The sequence below is a fragment of the Scyliorhinus torazame genome, chromosome 6 (assembly GCF_047496885.1).
Source record: "Scyliorhinus torazame isolate Kashiwa2021f chromosome 6, sScyTor2.1, whole genome shotgun sequence".
In the NCBI taxonomy this organism is placed as follows: Eukaryota; Metazoa; Chordata; class Chondrichthyes; order Carcharhiniformes; family Scyliorhinidae; genus Scyliorhinus; species Scyliorhinus torazame.
Window position 1 is genome coordinate 4,390,051 of NC_092712.1, and position 20,890 is coordinate 4,410,940.

At 56.8% G+C, this 20,890-nt stretch overlaps 1 protein-coding gene across 1 annotated transcript in view; it reads left to right on the forward strand.

Annotated features, from left to right (window-relative positions):
* The window catches only part of LOC140425665 (protein scribble homolog), a gene marked incomplete at its 5' end in the record, with an annotated part of 1,618,068 nt that overhangs the window by 1,221,930 nt on the left and 375,248 nt on the right, over positions 1 to 20,890 (forward strand). Inside the window, 3 exon segments of the mRNA XM_072510160.1 lie at positions 14,535 to 14,624; positions 19,453 to 19,530; positions 20,265 to 20,579. Coding sequence (XP_072366261.1) covers positions 14,535 to 14,624; positions 19,453 to 19,530; positions 20,265 to 20,579 — 483 coding nt within the window.

Genomic DNA, 20,890 nt, shown 5'->3' on the forward strand with positions numbered 1-20,890 from the left:
TCCACAGCACTGACCCTCCACTAACTGGACACTGTCCCTCACTCTGTCCACAGCACTGACCCTCCACTAACTGGACACTGTCCCTCACTCTGTCCACAGCACTGACCCTCCGCATACTGGACACTGTCCCTCACTCTGTCCACAGCACTGACCCTCCACTGACTGGACACTGTCCCTCACTATGTCCACAGCACTGACCCTCCACTAACTGGACACTGTCCCTCACTCTGTCCACAGCACTGACCCTCCACTAACTGGACACTGTCCCTCACTCTGTCCACAGCACTGACCCTCCACTAACTGGACACTGTCCCTCACTCTGTCCACAGCACTGACCCTCTGCACACTGGACACTGTCCCTCACTCTGTCCACAGCACTGACCCTCCACTAACTGGACACTGTCCCTCACTCTGTCCACAGCACTGACCCTCCACTAACTGGACACTGTCCCTCACTCTGTCCACAGCACTGACCCTCCACTAACTGGACACTGTCCCTCACACTCTGTCCACAGCACTGACCCTCCGCACACTGGACACTGTCCCTCACTCTGTCCACAGCACTGACCCTCCACTAACTGGACACTGTCCCTCACTCTGTCCACAGCACTGACCCTCCGCACACTGGACACTGTCCCTCACTCTGTCCACAGCACTGACCCTCCACTAACTGGACTCTGTCCCTCACTCTGTCCACAGCACTGACCCTCCACTAACTGGACACTGTCCCTCTCTCTGTCCACAGCACTGACCCTCCACTAACTGGACACTGTCCCTCACTCTGTCCACAGCACTGACCCTCCGCACACTGGACACTGTCCCTCACTCTGTCCACAGCACTGACCCTCCACTAACTGGACACTGTCCCTCACTCTGTCCACAGCACTGACCCTCCGCACACTGGACACTGTCCCTCACTCTGTCCACAGCACTGACCCTCCACTAACTGGACACTGTCCCTCACTCTGTCCACAGCACTGACCCTCCGCACACTGGACACTGTCCCTCACTCTGTCCACAGCACTGACCCTCCACTAACTGGACACTGTCTCTCACTCTGTCCACAGCACTGACCCTCCGCACACTGGACACTGTCCCTCACTCTGTCCACAGCACTGACCCTCCACTAACTGGACACTGTCCCTCACTCTGTCCACAGTACTGACCCTCCACTAACTGGACACTGTCCCTCACTCTGTCCACAGCACTGACCCTCCGCACACTGGACACTGTCCCTCACTCTGTCCACAGCACTGACCCTCCACGAACTGGACACTGTCCCTCACTCTGTCCACAGCACTGACCCTCCACTAACTGGACACTGTCCCTCACTCTGTCCACAGCACTGACCCTCCGCACACTGGACACTGTCCCTCACTCTGTCCACAGCACTGACCCTCCACTAACTGGACACTGTCTCTCACTCTGTCCACAGCACTGACCCTCCGCACACTGGACACTGTCCCTCACTCTGTCCACAGCACTGACCCTCCACTGACTGGACACTGTCCCTCACTCTGTCCACAGCACTGACCCTCCGCACACTGGACACTGTCCCTCACTCTGTCCACAGCACTGACCCTCCACTAACTGGACACTGTCCCTCACTCTGTCCACAGCACTGACCCTCCGCACACTGGACACTGTCCCTCACTCTGTCCACAGCACTGACCCTCCACTAACTGGACACTGTCCCTCACTCTGTCCACAGCACTGACCCTCCGCACACTGGACACTGTCCCTCACTCTGTCCACAGCGCTGACCCTCCACTGACTGGACACTGTCCCTCACTCTGTCCACAGCACTGACCCTCCACTAACTGGACACTGTCCCTCACTCTGTCCACAGCACTGACCCTCCACTAACTGGACACTGTCCCTCACTCTGTCCACAGCACTGACCCTCCACTAACTGGACACTGTCCCTCACTCTGTCCACAGCACTGACCCTCCGCACACTGGACACTGTCCCTCACTCTGTCCACAGCACTGACCCTCCACTAACTGGACACTGTCCCTCACTCTGTCCACAGCACTGACCCTCCACTAACTGGACACTGTCCCTCACTCTGTCCACAGCACTGACCCTCCACTAACTGGACACTGTCCCTCACTCTGTCCACAGCACTGACCCTCCACTAACTGGACACTGTCCCTCACTCTGTCCACAGCACTGACCCTCCGCATACTGGACACTGTCCCTCACTCTGTCCACAGCACTGACCCTCCACTAACTGGACACTGTCCCTCACTATGTCCACAGCACTGACCCTCCACTAACTGGACACTGTCCCTCACTCTGTCCACAGCACTGACCCTCCACTAACTGGACACTGTCCCTCACTCTGTCCACAGCACTGACCCTCCACTAACTGGACACTGTCCCTCACTCTGTCCACAGCACTGACCCTCTGCACACTGGACACTGTCCCTCACTCTGTCCACAGCACTGACCCTCCACTAACTGGACACTGTCCCTCACTCTGTCCACAGCACTGACCCTCCACTAACTGGACACTGTCCCTCACTCTGTCCACAGCACTGACCCTCCACTAACTGGACACTGTCCCTCACACTCTGTCCACAGCACTGACCCTCCGCACACTGGACACTGTCCCTCACTCTGTCCACAGCACTGACCCTCCACTAACTGGACACTGTCCCTCACTCTGTCCACAGCACTGACCCTCCACTAACTGGACACTGTCCCTCACTCTGTCCACAGCACTGACCCTCCGCTAACTGGACACTGTCCCTCACTCTGTCCACAGCACTGACCCTCCACTAACTGGACACTGTCCCTCACTCTGTCCACAGCACTGACCCTCCGCACACTGGACACTGTCCCTCACTCTGTCCACAGCACTGACCCTCCGCACACTGGACACTGTCCATCACTCTGTCCACAGCACTGACCCTCCACTAACTGGACACTGTCCCTCACTCTGTCCACAGCACTGACCCTCCGCACTCTGGACACTGTCCCTCACTCTGTCCACAGCACTGACCCTCCGCACACTGGACACTGTCCATCACTCTGTCCACAGCACTGACCCTCCACTAACTGGACACTGTCCCTCACTCTGTCCACAGCACTGACCCTCCGCACACTGGACACTGTCCCTCACTCTGTCCACAGCACTGACCCTCCACTAACTGGACACTGTCCCTCACTCTGTCCACAGCACTGACCCTCCGCTAACTGGACACTGTCCCTCACTCTGTCCACAGCACTGACCCTCCGCACACTGGACTCTGTCCCTCACTCTGTCCACAGCACTGACCCTCCACTAACTGGACACTGTCCCTCACTCTGTCCACAGTACTGACCCTCCACTAACTGGACACTGTCCCTCACTCTGTCCACAGCACTGACCCTCCACGAACTGGACACTGTCCCTCACTCTGTCCACAGCACTGACCCTCCACTAACTGGACACTGTCCCTCACTCTGTCCACAGCACTGACCCTCCGCACACTGGACACTGTCCCTCACTCTGTCCACAGCACTGACCCTCCACTAACTGGACACTGTCCCTCACTCTGTCCACAGCACTGACCCTCCGCACACTGGACACTGTCCCTCACTCTGTCCACAGCACTGACCCTCCGCACACTGGACACTGTCCCTCACTCTGTCCACAGCACTGACCCTCCACTAACTGGACACTGTCCCTCACTCTGTCCACAGCACTGACCGTCCACTAACTGGACACTGTCCCTCACTCTGTCCACAGCACTGACCCTCCACTGACTGGACTCTGTCCCTCACTCTGTCCACAGCACTGACCCTCCACTGACTGGACACTGTCCCTCACTCTGTCCACAGCACTGACCCTTCACTGACTGGACTCTGTCCCTCACTCTGTCCACAGCACTGCCCCTCCACTAACTGGACACTGTCCCTCACTCTGTCCACAGCACTGACCCTCCACTAACTGGACACTGTCCCTCACTCTGTCCACAGCACTGACCCTCCACTAACTGGACACTGTCCCTCACTCTGTCCACAGCACTGACCCTCCACTGACTGGACTCTGTCCCTCACTCTGTCCACAGCACTGACCCTCCACTGACTGGACTCTGTCCCTCACTCTGTCCACAGCACTGACCCTCCACTGACTGGACACTGTCCCTCACTCTGTCCACAGCACTGACCCTCCACTGACTGGACTCTGTCCCTCACTCTGTCCACAGCACTGACCCTCCACTGACTGGACTCTGTCCCTCACTCTGTCCACAGCACTGACCCTCCACTAACTGGACACTGTCCCTCACTCTGTCCACAGCACTGACCCTCCACTGACTGGACTCTGTCCCTCACTCTGTCCACAGCACTGACCCTCCACTGACTGGACTCTGTCCCTCACTCTGTCCACAGCACTGACCCTCCACTAACTGGACTCTGTCCCTCACTCTGTCCACAGCACTGACCCTCCACTAACTGGACACTGTCCCTCACTCTGTCCACAGCACTGACCCTCCACTAACTGGACACTGTCCCTCACTCTGTCCACAGCTCTGACCCTCCGCACACTGGACACTGTCCCTCACTCTGTCCACAGCACTGACCCTCCGCACACTGGACACTGTCCCTCACTCTGTCCACAGCACTGACCCTCCACTAACTGGACACTGTCCCTCACTCTGTCCACAGCACTGACCCTCCACTAACTGGACACTGTCCCTCACTCTGTCCACAGCACTGACCCTCCGCTAACTGGACACTGTCCCTCACTCTGTCCACAGCACTGACCCTCCACTAACTGGACACTGTCCCTCACTCTGTCCACAGCACTGACCCTCCACTAACTGGACACTGTCCCTCACTCTGTCCACAGCACTGACCCTCCGCTAACTGGACACTGTCCCTCACTCTGTCCACAGCACTGACCCTCCACTAACTGGACACTGTCCCTCACTCTTTCCACAGCACTGACCCTCCGCACACTGGACACTGTCCCTCACTCTGTCCACAGCACTGACCCTCCACTAACTGGACTCTGTCCCTCACTCTGTCCACAGCACTGACCCTCCGCACACTGGACACTGTCCCTCACTCTGTCCACAGCACTGACCCTCCACTAACTGGACACTGTCCCTCACTCTGTCCACAGCACTGACCCTCCACTAACTGGACACTGTCCCTCACTCTGTCCACAGCACTGACCCTCCGCACACTGGACACTGTCCCTCACTCTGTCCACAGCACTGACCCTCCACTAACTGGACACTGTCCCTCACTCTGTCCACAGCACTGACCCTCCACTAACTGGACACTGTCCCTCACTCTGTCCACAGCACTGACCCTCCACTAACTGGACACTGTCCCTCACTCTGTCCACAGCACTGACCCTCCACTAACTGGACACTGTCCCTCACTCTTTCCACAGCACTGACCCTCCGCACACTGGACACTGTCCCTCACTCTGTCCACAGCACTGACCCTCCACTAACTGGACACTGTCCCTCACTCTGTCCACAGCACTGACCCTCCACTAACTGGACACTGTCCCTCACTCTGTCCACAGCACTGACCCTCCGCACACTGGACACTGTCCCTCACTCTGTCCACAGCACTGACCCTCCACTAACTGGACACTGTCCCTCACTCTGTCCACAGCACTGACCCTCCGCACACTGGACACTGTCCCTCACTCTGTCCACAGCACTGACCCTCCACTAACTGGACACTGTCCCTCACTCTGTCCACAGCACTGACCCTCCACTAACTGGACACTGTCCCTCACTCTGTCCACAGCACTGACCCTCCACTAACTGGACACTGTCCCTCACTCTGTCCACAGCACTGACCCTCCGCACACTGGACACTGTCCCTCACTCTGTCCACAGCACTGACCCTCCACTAACTGGACATTGTCCCTCACTCTGTCCACAGCACTGACCCTCCGCACACTGGACACGGTCCCTCACTCTGTCCACAGCACTGACCCTCCACTAACTGGACACTGTCCCTCACTCTGTCCACAGCACTGACCCTCCACTAACTGGACACTGTCCCTCACTCTGTCCACAGCACTGACCCTCCGCACACTGGACACTGTCCCTCACTCTGTCCACAGCACTGACCCTCCACTAACTGGACACTGTCCCTCACTCTGTCCACAGCACTGACCCTCCGCACACTGGACACTGTCCCTCACTCTGTCCCTCACTCTGTCCACAGCACTGACCCTCCACTAACTGGACACTGTCCCTCACTCTGTCCACAGTACTGACCCTCCACTAACTGGACACTGTCCCTCACTCTGTCCACAGCACTGACCCTCCACGAACTGGACACTGTCCCTCACTCTGTCCACAGCACTGACCCTCCACTAACTGGACACTGTCCCTCACTCTGTCCACAGCACTGACCCTCCGCACACTGGACACTGTCCCTCACTCTGTCCACAGCACTGACCCTCCACTAACTGGACACTGTCTCTCACTCTGTCCACAGCACTGACCCTCCACTAACTGGACACTGTCCCTCACTCTGTCCACAGCACTGACCCTCCGCACACTGGACACTGTCCCTCACTCTGTCCACAGCACTGACCCTCCACTAACTGGACACTGTCCCTCACTCTGTCCACAGCACTGACCCTCCACTAACTGGACACTGTCCCTCACTCTGTCCACAGCACTGACCCTCCACTAACTGGACACTGTCCCTCACTCTGTCCACAGTACTGACCCTCCACTAACTGGACACTGTCCCTCACTCTGTCCACAGCACTGACCCTCCACTAACTGGACACTGTCCCTCACTCTGTCCACAGCACTGACCCTCCGCACACTGGACACTGTCCCTCACTCTGTCCACAGCACTGACCCTCCACTAACTGGACACTGTCCCTCACTCTGTCCACAGCACTGACCCTCCACTAACTGGACACTGTCCCTCACTCTGTCCACAGCACTGACCCTCCACTAACTGGACACTGTCCCTCACTCTGTCCACAGCACTGACCCTCCACTAACTGGACACTGTCCCTCACTCTGTCCACAGCACTGACCCTCCACTAACTGGACACTGTCCCTCACTCTGTCCACAGCACTGACCCTCCGCACACGGGACACTGTCCCTCACTCTGTCCACAGCACTGGCCCTCCACTAACTGGACACTGTCCCTCACTCTGTCCACAGCACTGACCCTCCACTAACTGGACACTGTCCCTTACTCTGTCCACAGCACTGACCCTCCACTAACTGGACACTGTCCCTCACTCTGTCCACACCACTGACCCTCCGCACACTGGACACTGTCCCTCACTCTGTCCACAGCACTGACCCTCCACTAACTGGACACTGTCCCTCACTCTGTCCACAGCACTGACCCTCTGCACACTGGACACTGTCCCTCACTCTGTCCACAGCACTGACCCTCCACTAACTGGACACTGTCCCTCACTCTGTCCACAGCACTGACCCTCCGCACACTGGACACTGTCCCTCACTCTGTCCACAGCACTGACCCTCCACTAACTGGACACTGTCCCTCACTCTGTCCACAGCACTGACCCTCCGCACACTGGACACTGTCCCTCACTCTGTCCACAGCACTGACCCTCCACTAACTGGACACTGTCCCTCACTCTGTCCACAGCACTGACCCTCCACTAACTGGACACTGTCCCTCACTCTGTCCACAGCACTGACCGTCCACTAACTGGACACTGTCCCTCACTCTGTCCACAGCACTGACCCTCCACTGACTGGACTCTGTCCCTCACTCTGTCCACAGCACTGACCCTCCACTGACTGGACACTGTCCCTCACTCTGTCCACAGCACTGACCCTTCACTGACTGGACTCTGTCCCTCACTCTGTCCACAGCACTGCCCCTCCACTAACTGGACACTGTCCCTCACTCTGTCCACAGCACTGACCCTCCACTAACTGGACACTGTCCCTCACTCTGTCCACAGCACTGACCCTCCACTAACTGGACACTGTCCCTCACTCTGTCCACAGCACTGACCCTCCACTGACTGGACTCTGTCCCTCACTCTGTCCACAGCACTGACCCTCCACTGACTGGACTCTGTCCCTCACTCTGTCCACAGCACTGACCCTCCACTGACTGGACACTGTCCCTCACTCTGTCCACAGCACTGACCCTCCACTGACTGGACTCTGTCCCTCACTCTGTCCACAGCACTGACCCTCCACTGACTGGACTCTGTCCCTCACTCTGTCCACAGCACTGACCCTCCACTAACTGGACACTGTCCCTCACTCTGTCCACAGCACTGACCCTCCACTGACTGGACTCTGTCCCTCACTCTGTCCACAGCACTGACCCTCCACTGACTGGACTCTGTCCCTCACTCTGTCCACAGCACTGACCCTCCACTAACTGGACTCTGTCCCTCACTCTGTCCACAGCACTGACCCTCCACTAACTGGACACTGTCCCTCACTCTGTCCACAGCACTGACCCTCCACTAACTGGACACTGTCCCTCACTCTGTCCACAGCTCTGACCCTCCGCACACTGGACACTGTCCCTCACTCTGTCCACAGCACTGACCCTCCGCACACTGGACACTGTCCCTCACTCTGTCCACAGCACTGACCCTCCACTAACTGGACACTGTCCCTCACTCTGTCCACAGCACTGACCCTCCGCTAACTGGACACTGTCCCTCACTCTGTCCACAGCACTGACCCTCCACTAACGGGACACTGTCCCTCACTCTGTCCACAGCACTGACCCTCCACTAACTGGACACTGTCCCTCACTCTGTCCACAGCACTGGCCCTCCACTAACTGGACACTGTCCCTCACTCTGTCCACAGCACTGACCCTCCACTAACTGGACACTGTCCCTCACTCTGTCCACAGCTCTGACCCTCCGCACACTGGACACTGTCCCTCACTCTGTCCACAGCACTGACCCTCCGCACACTGGACACTGTCCCTCACTCTGTCCACAGCACTGACCCTCCACTAACTGGACACTGTCCCTCACTCTGTCCACAGCACTGACCCTCCGCTAACTGGACACTGTCCCTCACTCTGTCCACAGCACTGACCCTCCACTAACTGGACACTGTCCCTCACTCTGTCCACAGCACTGACCCTCCGCACACTGGACACTGTCCCTCACTCTGTCCACAGCACTGACCCTCCACTAACTGGACACTGTCCCTCACTCTGTCCACAGCACTGACCCTCCGCTAACTGGACACTGTCCCTCACTCTGTCCACAGCACTGACCCTCCGCTAACTGGACACTGTCCCTCACTCTGTCCACAGCACTGACCCTCCGCACACTGGACACTGTCCCTCACTCTGTCCACAGCACTGACCCTCCGCACACTGGACTCTGTCCCTCACTCTGTCCACAGCACTGACCCTCCACTAACTGGACACTGTCCCTCACTCTGTCCACAGCACTGACCCTCCACTAACTGGACACTGTCCCTCACTCTTTCCACAGCACTGACCCTCCGCACACTGGACACTGTCCCTCACTCTGTCCACAGCACTGACCCTCCACTAACTGGACACTGTCCCTCACTCTGTCCACAGCACTGACCCTCCGCACACTGGACACTGTCCCTCACTCTGTCCACAGCACTGACCCTCCACTAACTGGACACTGTCCCTCACTCTGTCCACAGCACTGACCCTCCACTAACTGGACACTGTCCCTCACTCTGTCCACAGCACTGACCCTCCGCACACTGGACACTGTCCCTCACTCTGTCCACAGCACTGACCCTCCACTAACTGGACACTGTCCCTCACTCTGTCCACAGCACTGACCCTCCGCACACTGGACACTGTCCCTCACTCTGTCCACAGCACTGACCCTCCGCACACTGGACACTGTCCCTCACTCTGTCCACAGCACTGACCCTCCGCACACTGGACACTGTCCCTCACTCTGTCCACAGCACTGACCCTCCACTAACTGGACACTGTCCCTCACTCTGTCCACAGCACTGACCCTCCACTAACTGGACACTGTCCCTCACTCTGTCCACAGCACTGACCCTCCACTAACTGGACACTGTCCCTCACTCTGTCCACAGCACTGACCCTCCACTAACTGGACACTGTCCCTCACACTCTGTCCACAGCACTGACCCTCCACTAACTGGACACTGTCCCTCACTCTGTCCACAGCACTGACCCTCCACTAACTGGACACTGTCCCTCACTCTGTCCACAGCACTGACCCTCCACTAACTGGACACTGTCCCTCACTCTGTCCACAGCACTGACCCTCCACTAACTGGACACTGTCCCTCACACTCTGTCCACAGCACTGACCCTCCACTAACTGGACACTGTCCCTCACTCTGTCCACAGCACTGACCCTCCACTAACTGGACACTGTCCCTCACTCTGTCCACAGCACTGACCCTCCACTAACTGGACACTGTCCCTCACTCTGTCCACAGCACTGACCCTCCGCACACTGGACACTGTCCCTCACTCTGTCCACAGCACTGACCCTCCGCACACTGGACACTGTCCCTCACTCTGTCCACAGCACTGACCCTCCACTAACTGGACACTGTCCCTCACTCTGTCCACAGCACTGACCCTCCGCTATCTGGACACTGTCCCTCACTCTGTCCACAGCACTGACGCTCCACTAACTGGACACTGTCCCTCACTCTGTCCACAGCACTGACCCTCCGCACACTGGACACTGTCCCTCACTCTGTCCACAGCACTGACCCTCCACTAACTGGACACTGTCCCTCACTCTGTCCACAGCACTGACCCTCCGCACACTGGACACTGTCCCTCACTCTGTCCACAGCACTGACCCTCCACTAACTGGACACTGTCCCTCACTCTGTCCACAGCACTGACCCTCCGCACACTGGACACTGTCCCTCACTCTGTCCACTGCAGTGACCCTCCACTGACTGGACACTGTCCCTCACTCTGTCCACAGCACTGACCCTCCGCACACTGGACACTGTCCCTCACTCTGTCCACTGCAGTGACCCTCCACTAACTGGACACTGTCCCTCACTCTGTCCACAGCACTGACCCTCCACTAACTGGACACTGTCCCTCACTCTGTCCACAGCACTGACCCTCCGCACACTGGACACTGTCCCTCACTCTGTCCACAGCACTGACCCTCCACTAACTGGACACTGTCCCTCACTCTGTCCACAGCACTGACCCTCCACTAACTGGACACTGTCCCTCACTCTGTCCACAGCACTGACCCTCCACTAACTGGACACTGTCCCTCACTCTGTCCACAGCACTGACCCTCCGCACACTGGACACTGTCCCTCACTCTGTCCACAGCACTGACCCTCCGCACACTGGACACTGTCCCTCACTCTGTCCACAGCACTGACCCTCCACTAACTGGACACTGTCCCTCACTCTGTCCACAGCACTGACCCTCCGCACACTGGACACTGTCCCTCACTCTGTCCACAGCACTGACCCTCCACTAACTGGACACTGTCCCTCACTCTGTCCACAGCACTGACCCTCCACTAACTGGACACTGTCCCTCACTCTGTCCACAGCACTGACCCTCCAGTCACTGGACACTGTCCCTCACTCTGTCCACAGCACTGACCCTCCACTAACTGGACACTGTCCCTCACTCTGTCCACAGCACTGACCCTCCGCACACTGGACACAGTCCCTCACTCTGTCCACAGCACTGACCCTCCGCACACTGGACACTGTCCCTCACTCTGTCCACAGCACTGACCCTCCACTAACGGGACACTGTCCCTCACTCTGTCCACAGCACTGACCCTCCACTGACTGGACACTGTCCCTCACTCTGTCCACAGCACTGACCCTCCACTAACTGGACACTGTCCCTCACTCTGTCCACAGCACTGACCCTCCAGTCACTGGACACTGTCCCTCACTCTGCCCACAGCACTGACCCTCCACTAACTGGACACTGTCCCTCACTCTGTCCACAGCACTGACCCTCCACTAACTGGACACTGTCCCTCACTCTGTCCACAGCACTGACCCTCCAGTCACTGGACACTGTCCCTCACTCTGTCCACAGCACTGACCCTCCACTAACTGGACACTGTCCCTCACTCTGTCCACAGCACTGACCCTCCACTAACTGGACACTGTCCCTCACTCTGCCCACAGCACTGACCCTCCACTAACTGGACACTGTCCCTCACTCTGTCCACAGCACTGACCCTCCACTAACTGGACACTGTCCCTCACTCTGTCCACAGCACTGACCCTCCACTAACTGGACACTGTCCCTCACTCTGCCCACAGCACTGACCCTCCACTAACTGGACACTGTCCCTCACTCTGTCCACAGCACTGACCCTCCAGTCACTGGACACTGTCCCTCACTCTGTCCACAGCACTGACCCTCCACTAACTGGACACTGTCCCTCACTCTGTCCACAGCACTGACCCTCCGCACACTGGACACTGTCCCTCACTCTGTCCACAGCACTGACCCTCCGCACACTGGACACTGTCCCTCACTCTGTCCACAGCACTGACCCTCCACTAACTGGACACTGTCCCTCACTCTGTCCACAGCACTGACCCTCCGCTAACTGGACACTGTCCCTCACTCTGTCCAGAGCACTGACCCTCCACTATCTGGACACTGTCCCTCACTCTGTCCACAGCACTGACCCTCCACTAACTGGACACTGTCCCTCACTCTGTCCACAGCACTGACCCTCCGCACACTGGACACTGTCCCTCACTCTGTCCACAGCACTGACCCTCCACTGACTGGACACTGTCCCTCACTCTGTCCACAGCACTGACCCTCCACTAACTGGACACTGTCCCTCACTCTGTCCACAGCACTGACCCTCCACTGACTGGACACTGTCCCTCACTCTGCCCACAGCACTGACCCTCCACTAACTGGACACTGTCCCTCACTCTGTCCACAGCACTGACCCTCCGCACACTGGACACTGTCCCTCACTCTGTCCACAGCACTGACCCTCCGCACACTGGACACTGTCCCTCACTCTGTCCACAGCACTGACCCTCCGCACACTGGACACTGTCCCTCACTCTGTCCACAGCACTGACCCTCCGCACACTGGACACTGTCCCTCACTCTGTCCACAGCACTGACCCTCCACTAACTGGACACTGTCCCTCACTCTGTCCACAGCACTGACCCTCCGCACACTGGACACTGTCCCTCACTCTGTCCACAGCACTGACCCTCCACTAACTGGACACTGTCCCTCACTCTGTCCACAGCACTGACCCTCCGCACACTGGACACTGTCCCTCACTCTGTCCACAGCACTGACCCTCCGCTAACTGGACACTGTCCCTCACTCTGTCCACAGCACTGACCCTCCGCACACTGGACACTGTCCCTCACTCTGTCCACAGCACTGACCCTCCGCTAACTGGACACTGTCCCTCACTCTGTCCACAGCACTGACCCTCCGCACACTGGACACTGTCCCTCACTCTGTCCACAGCACTGACCCTCCACTGACTGGACACTGTCCCTCACTCTGTCCACAGCACTGACCCTCCACTAACTGGACACTGTCCCTCACTCTGTCCACAGCACTGACCCTCCACTAACTGGACACTGTCCCTCACTCTGTCCACAGCACTGACCCTCCACTGACTGGACACTGTCCCTCACTCTGTCCACAGCACTGACCCTCCATTCACTGGACACTGTCCCTCACTCTGTCCACAGCACTGACCCTCCACTGACTGGACACTGTCCCTCACTCTGTCCACAGCACTGACCCTCCACTAACTGGACACTGTCCCTCACTCTGTCCACAGCACTGACCCTCCATTCACTGGACACTGTCCCTCACACTCTGGTTTTTCCGATGCTTACAGGAGTTTCTCGGGTAATGGATTTCTGTTGATCTTTGGCCGTAATGTTTGATGGGATCCAATCAGGGTTGATGTGCGCACGGACTTCTCCCAATCCGTCGCGTGGTCTCTGTCTCCCAGAACGCTGTGCGCTGCCGCTCAATTGGAGCTGTCAAAATTGATTCCTGTTGGGTTAGAAGCTCAAAAACGGAATGAAGGTAAAGATCATCCCTGATTTAAATAATTGGAGGAACAGTGTTGAGTTTGAACAGGGAACGCTGGAAAAGTGCAGCAGACCTGACAGCACCTGTGGGGATAGAAACCCAGTTAACGTTTCGAGTGTGTGTGACTCTCCTTCAGAGCCTGAATTTGAATAGCCTCTTTCTGTTCCGCTTTCTGTTCCTATGTTTCTATGATCCAATGATGTCACACCCAGGCTTTGCTCTGCTGTTGGGCTTCATGTGGGAGAGCTGTGAGAATGTGCGTTTGACTGTGAACGATTGCGATTCTGTCTGTGTACGCACATCTGTAATTGGCTGAGTGAGAGTCAGTGAGTTTGTGCACGTGGTGCATGAGAGGCGTGAGGTGTCGCTTTGAGGACTGTCCCCTGTGAGCTGACTAATCTACGCAGAGTTCGGGCCCTGTGATGTTTGATAAGCTGTAACTTAGCGGTGATGAGTGATGAACTGTGTTAACATCATCTTGTTGTGTCTGTAGCAAACACTAACGATACACCGTCAGACTGGAGGTCTGGGTATTAGTATCGCTGGAGGAAAAGGCTCCACCCCTTACAAGGGCGAGGATGAGGTAAGGGCGCCAGACTGAGATTCATCATCCATTAGATTGTGCAAATTGTCCAAGTCACTATTACCTTCCCATTCCCTCAGCCTCCTGTACCAACACCGAGATTAAGGTCGGGAGATGGCCACACAGACCCCCCAGGCTTCTCTCCGTTAGATAAGATCACAGCTGATCTGATTGTGACCTCACCCCCACATTCCCGCCGACCCCCGATAACCTTTCACCCCTCCTCGTTAATCAATAATCTATCCGGCTCTGCCTTAACAACATTCAAAGATTCTGCTCCCAGCGACTTTTGAGGGAGTTCCAGAGACCCCGGATCTTCTGAAAGAAAATTTCACCTCATTTCGGTTTTACACGGGTCACCTCTTATTGTTAAACGGTGGCCCCGAGTTCTAGATTTTCTGAGAAAAGGAATTCTCGCCCCTGTCAACACCACTCAGCATCGTTTATGCTTCTAATCTGCACTGGACAGAAGTGTCACCTGTCTAACCTTTTTTCAAAAGACAACCTGCCCATTCCAGGTGTTAGTCCAAATGAAGCAAGACCTGGACAATACCCAGGCTCGGGGCTGACAAGGGGCAAGTTACACTCGCGCCACACAAGTGCCAGGCAATGACCATCTCCTACAAGAGAGGATCGAACCACCGCCCCGTGACATTCAATGACGTTACCATCGCTGAATCCCCACAATCAACATCCTGGGGGTTACCATTGATCAGAAACTGAACTGGACCCAGACACATTAATACTGTGGCTACCAGAGCAGGTCAAAGGCTCGGAATCCTACAGCGAGTAACTCACCTCCTGACTCCCAAAGCCTGCCCACCATCTACACGGCACAAGTCAGGAGTGTGAGGGACCACTCTCCACTTGCCTGGATGAGAGCAGCTCCAACAACACTCAAGAAGCTCAACACCATCCAGGACAAAGCAGCCGCTTGATTGCTCCCCTTCCACAAACATTCACTCCCTCCCCCACCGACGCACAGTGGCAGCCGTGTGTACCATCTACACGATGCACTGCAGGAACTCACCAAGGCCCCTTAGACAACACCTTCCAAACCCACAACCACTAAACAATACTCCAGATGTGGTCTGACCAACGTCCCGTACAACTGAAGCATAGCCTCCTGACTCTTGTAATCAATTCTCACTGACAATAAACAGTAACATTCTATTACTTTCCGAATTATTGGCTGTATTTGTATCCTAACCTTTTGTGATTCATGCTCTAGGACCCCCAGGTCCCTCTGTACCTCAGACCTCAGCAATCTCTCACCATTCACAAAACAAGCTTTTCTTTTTTTCCTGCCAACATGGACATTAAGATATTTTCCCACATTACACACCATTTTCCAAATCTCTGCCCACTCACTTCACCTATCGATGCCCCTTTGTAGCCTCCTCACAGCCTCATCACAATTTACTCTGCTACCTATCTTTGTGTCGTCAGCAACTTTAGGAACCATATCTTTGGTCCCTTCATCCAAGTCATTTACATAAATTGTGAACAGTTGAGGCCCCAGCACTGATCCCTGTGACACATCATTCATCACATCCTGCCAGCCAGAGACAGACCCATTTACACCACTGTTTCCTGTTAATCAATCCATGTTACCCCTGCACTCTGAACTTTCATTTTCTGCAATAACCTTCGATGTGGCATCTTATCAAATGCCTTGTGGGAATCTAAGTACAGCACATCCACTGGCTCCCCTTCATCAACAGCATGTTCAAACAACCCCAATAAGTTGGTTAAACATTATTTTACTTTCACCAAACCATGTTGACTCTCCCTGATTGCCTTGAACATTTCTAAGTGCCCTGCTATCACATCTTCTAACATTTTTCTAATGACAGATGTTAGGCTTTTTGAATAAAGGAGTTACATTTGCTATGTTCTAATTTAATGGAACCTTGCCTGAATCTCGGGAATTTTTGAAAATTAAACAAACGCTTCAACAATCTGACCAGCCAGTTCTTTCAAGTCCATAAGACCATCCGACAATGGAGCAGAATTAGGCCACACGGCCCATCGAGTCTGCTCCGCCATTCAATCATGGCTGATATTTTCTCATCCCCATTCTCCTGCCTTCTCCCCATAACCCCTGATCCCCTTATTGATCAAGAACCTATCTGTCTCTGTCTTAAACACACTCAGTGATTTGGCCTCCACAGCCTTCTGCGGCAAAGAGTTCCACAGATTCACCACCCTCTGGCTGAAGAAATTCCTCCTCATCTCGGTTTTAAATTAATTCCTCCCCCCTCTGTCCCTTTAGTCTGAGATGGTGTCCTCTGCTTCTAGTTTTTCCGGTGGAAACATCCTCTCCACGTCCACTCTATCCAGGCCTCTCAGTATCCTGTAAGTTTCAATAAGATCCCCCCTCATCTTTCTAAACTCCCAACGAGTACAGACCCAGAGTCCTCAACTGTTCCTCAGACGACAAGCTCTTCATTCCAGGGATCATTCTTGGGAACCTCCTCTGGACCCTTTCCAAGGCCAGCACATCCTTCCTTAGATACGGGGCCCAAAACTGTTCACAATACTCCAAATGGGGCCTGACCAGAGCCTTACACAGCCTCAGAAGTATATCCCTGGTCTTGTATTCTAGCCCCCTCGACATGAATGCTAACATTACATTTGCCTTCTTAACTGCCGACTGAACCTGCACGTTAACCTTAAGAGAATCGTGAACAAGGATTCCCAAGTCCCTTTGTGCTTCTGATTTCCGAAGCATTTCCCCATTTAGAAAATAGTCTATGCCTCCATTCCTCCTTCCAAAGTGCAGAACCTCACACTTATCCACATTGTATTCCCTCTGCCACTTCATTGCCCACTCTCCTAGCCTGTCCAAGTCCTTCTGCAGCCCCCCTGCATCCTCAATACTACCTGTTCCTCTGCAGATCTTTGAATCATCTGCAAACTTAGCAACAGTGCCTTCAGTTCCTTCCTCCAGATCCCCAGAGACTTGTCAACCCCCAGCCTGGTTTAGCACACTGGGCTAAATCGCTGGCTTTGAAAGCAGACCAAGGCAGGCCAGCAGCACGGTTCGATTCCCGTACCAGCCTCCCCGAACAGGTGCCGCAATGTGGCGACTAGGGGCTTTTCACAGTAACTTCATTTGAAGCCTACTTGTGACAATAAGCGATTTTCATTTCATTTTCTAACAACCTCCGCTCTTCCCTTCCTTTCCATTCATGATTTGCCACAATTTTTGGCAGGTTACGAGTATCCTCGATTCTGAAGACAGCTGCAAAATGTCTGCTCAACTCAGTCATTTCCTTCTTTTCCACAATCAATTCTCCCCCCGCTCCTCACCCCCTGCCACCACCCCCACTGCCTCCCCCCCACTGCCTCCCCCCCACTGCCTCCCCCCCACTGCCTCCCCCCCACTGCCTCTCCCCCCACTGCCTCCCCTCCCCACTGCCTCCCCTCCCCACTGCCTCCCCTCCCCACTGCCTCCCCTCCCCACTGCCTCCCCTCCCCACTGCCTCCCCTCCCCACTGCCTCCCCTCCCCCCACTGCCTCCCCTCCTCCCACTGCCTCCCCTCCCCCACTGCCTCTCCTCCCACTGCCTCCCCTCCCCCCACTGCCTCTCCTCCCACTGCCTCCCCTCCCCACTGCCCCCCCACTGCCTCCCCTCCCCACTGCCTCCCCTCCCCACTGCCTCCCCTCCCCGCTGCCTCCCCTCCCACTGCCTCCCCTCCCCACTGCCTCCCCTCCCCACTGCCTCCCCTCCCCACTGCCCCCCCCACTGCCTCCCCTCCCCACTGCCTCCCCTCCCCACTGCCTCCCCTCCCCACTGCCTCCCCTCCCCACTGCCTCCCCTCCCCACTGCCTCCCCTCCCCCCACTGCCTCCCCTCCCCACTGCCTCCCCTCCCCACTGCCCCCCCACTGCCTCTCCCCCCACTGCCTCTCCCCCCACTGCCTCCCCCCCCACTGCCTCTCCCCCCACTGCCTCTCCCCCCACTGCCTCCCCCCCCACTGCCTCTCCCCCCACTGCCTCCCCCCCCACTGCCTCTCCCCCCACTGCCTCCCCTCCCCACTGCCTCCCCTCCCCACTGCCCCCCCACTGCCTCCCCCCCACTGCCTCCCCCCACTGCCTCTCCCCCACTGCCTCCCCTCCCCACTGCCTCCCCTCCCCACTGCCCCCCCCACTGCCCGCCCCCCACTGCCTCACCCCTACTGCCCCCCCACTCCCCCCCCCACTCCCCTCCCCCACTGCCTCCCCTCCCCCCACTGCCTCCCCTCCCCCCACTGCCTCCCCTCCCCCCACTGCCTCCCCTCCCCCCACTGCCTCCCCCCCCCACTGCCTCCCCTCCCCATTGCCTCCCCCCCACTGCCTCCCCCCTCCCACAGGCCCTCGCCCTCTGCAGGCCTTCGCCCTCTGCAGGCCTTCGCCCTCCCCAGGCCCTCCCCAGGCCCTTGCCCTCCCCAGGCCCTTGCCCTCCCCAGGCCCTTGCCCTCCCCAGGCCCTCGCCCTCCCCAGGCCCTCGCCCTCCCCAGGCCCTCGCCCTCCCCAGGCCCTCGCCCTCCCCAGGCCCTCGCCCTCCCCAGGCCCTCGCCCTCCCCAGGCCCTCGCCCTCCCCAGGCCCTCGCCCTCCCCAGGCCCTCACCCTCCCCAGGCCCTCGCCCTCCCCAGGCCCTCGCCCTCCCCAGGCCCTCGCCCTCGCCCACGCCCAGGCCCTCGCCCTCCCCAGGCCCTCGCCCAGGCCCTCGCCCTGGCACTGCCATCAGTTTATGGCTGGTACCCACACTTCTCTTTGTGGATCATCAATAGGTTTGACCCGGGACTCGGCTGCTGAGTGGTAACGGCTCTTTTTGATTTAGGGAATCTTCATCTCGCGGGTGTGTGAAGAGGGCCCAGCGGCTCAGGCTGGAGTGCGCGTTGGAGATAAGCTGCTAGAGGTGAGCAAAATGCAACAATTCTGGTCCCCTTATTTGAGGAAAGGTGTAGTGGCATTGGAGGCAGTTCAGAGGAGGGTCACTCGATTGATTCCAGAGGTGAGGGGTTTGTCGTATGAGGAGAGATTGAACAGTTTAGGCTGATTCTCTCGAGTGTAAGAATGAGGGGAGATCTAATCGAGGTATACAAGACGCTAAACGGTCTGGATAAAGTAGACGTGGAGCTGATGCTTCCTCGTGTGGGACAATCTAAAACCAGAGGTCATAATCTCAGGATAAGAGGTAGCAAATTTAAAACAGATTTGAGGGAAAATTAGTTCTGCCAAAGGGTTGTGAACCTGTGGAATTCGCTACCCCAGAGTGTGGTGCATGCTGGGACAGTGAGTAAATTTAAGGAGGAGTTAGACAGATTTTTAATTGGAGTTGAGGCCAGGATGGGATCAGCAATGATGGTGTTGGAACGGTGGAGCGAGGTTAGGCTGAATTGCCGATTGGTGCTCAGAGTTCTGTGGTAATGATTCCTGTGTTGTGTGAACAATCCCCACACCCCCGGAGAGCGGGGCAGCCCCACCCCCCCCCACAGAGAGCAGGGTCCCCCACCACCCCCGTCAGGTTCCATCTCTCAGTCTGACTTTTACAGGTTGCAGGGCTTCACCCTGTCCCTCTGTGTCTGACCTGATTGCTGGTAATGGGTGTAGTTGTAATGTTAATTCAGACTCTGCCTTTACTTTGTGCAGGTAAATGGTGTGTGTCTACAAGATGCTGAGCACCACCGAGCGGTGGAGGCCCTGCGGAGCTCAGGGGGTTCAGTAACTATGTCAATACTTCGAGAGAGGATGGTGGAGCCTGAAAATGCTATCACCATGACCCCACTGCGCCCTGAAGATGATTACGCTCCCAGAGACCGGCGCACTGGGCTGAGGTTCCTCGAGCAGCCTGAAGATGGCGTCGTACAGCTGCAGTTTTCCACCTCGCTGGCACGTAATGAGAAAGGACTTGGCTTCAGCATTGCTGGGGGAAAAGGATCAACGCCATACAAAGCCGGAGACACAGTGCGTACTAGTCCCGCGTAAACCATGCTGTGACTGTGCTTGTGGGTGTGGAGCGTGGACTGCGTAAGCTGGATGCGGAATGCAGACTGTGTGTCTTGGTGCGAAACGCGGACTGTATGAGAACTGATTGCGGAACACAGACTGTGCGTGAACTGGATGCGGAACGCGGACTGTGCGTGAACTGGGTGCGGAACGCGGACTGTGCGTGAACTGGGTGCGGAACGCGGACTGTGCGTGAACTGGGTGCGGAACGCGGACTGTGTGTGAACTGGGTGCGGAACGCGGACTGCGTGAATTGGGTTCGGAACGGG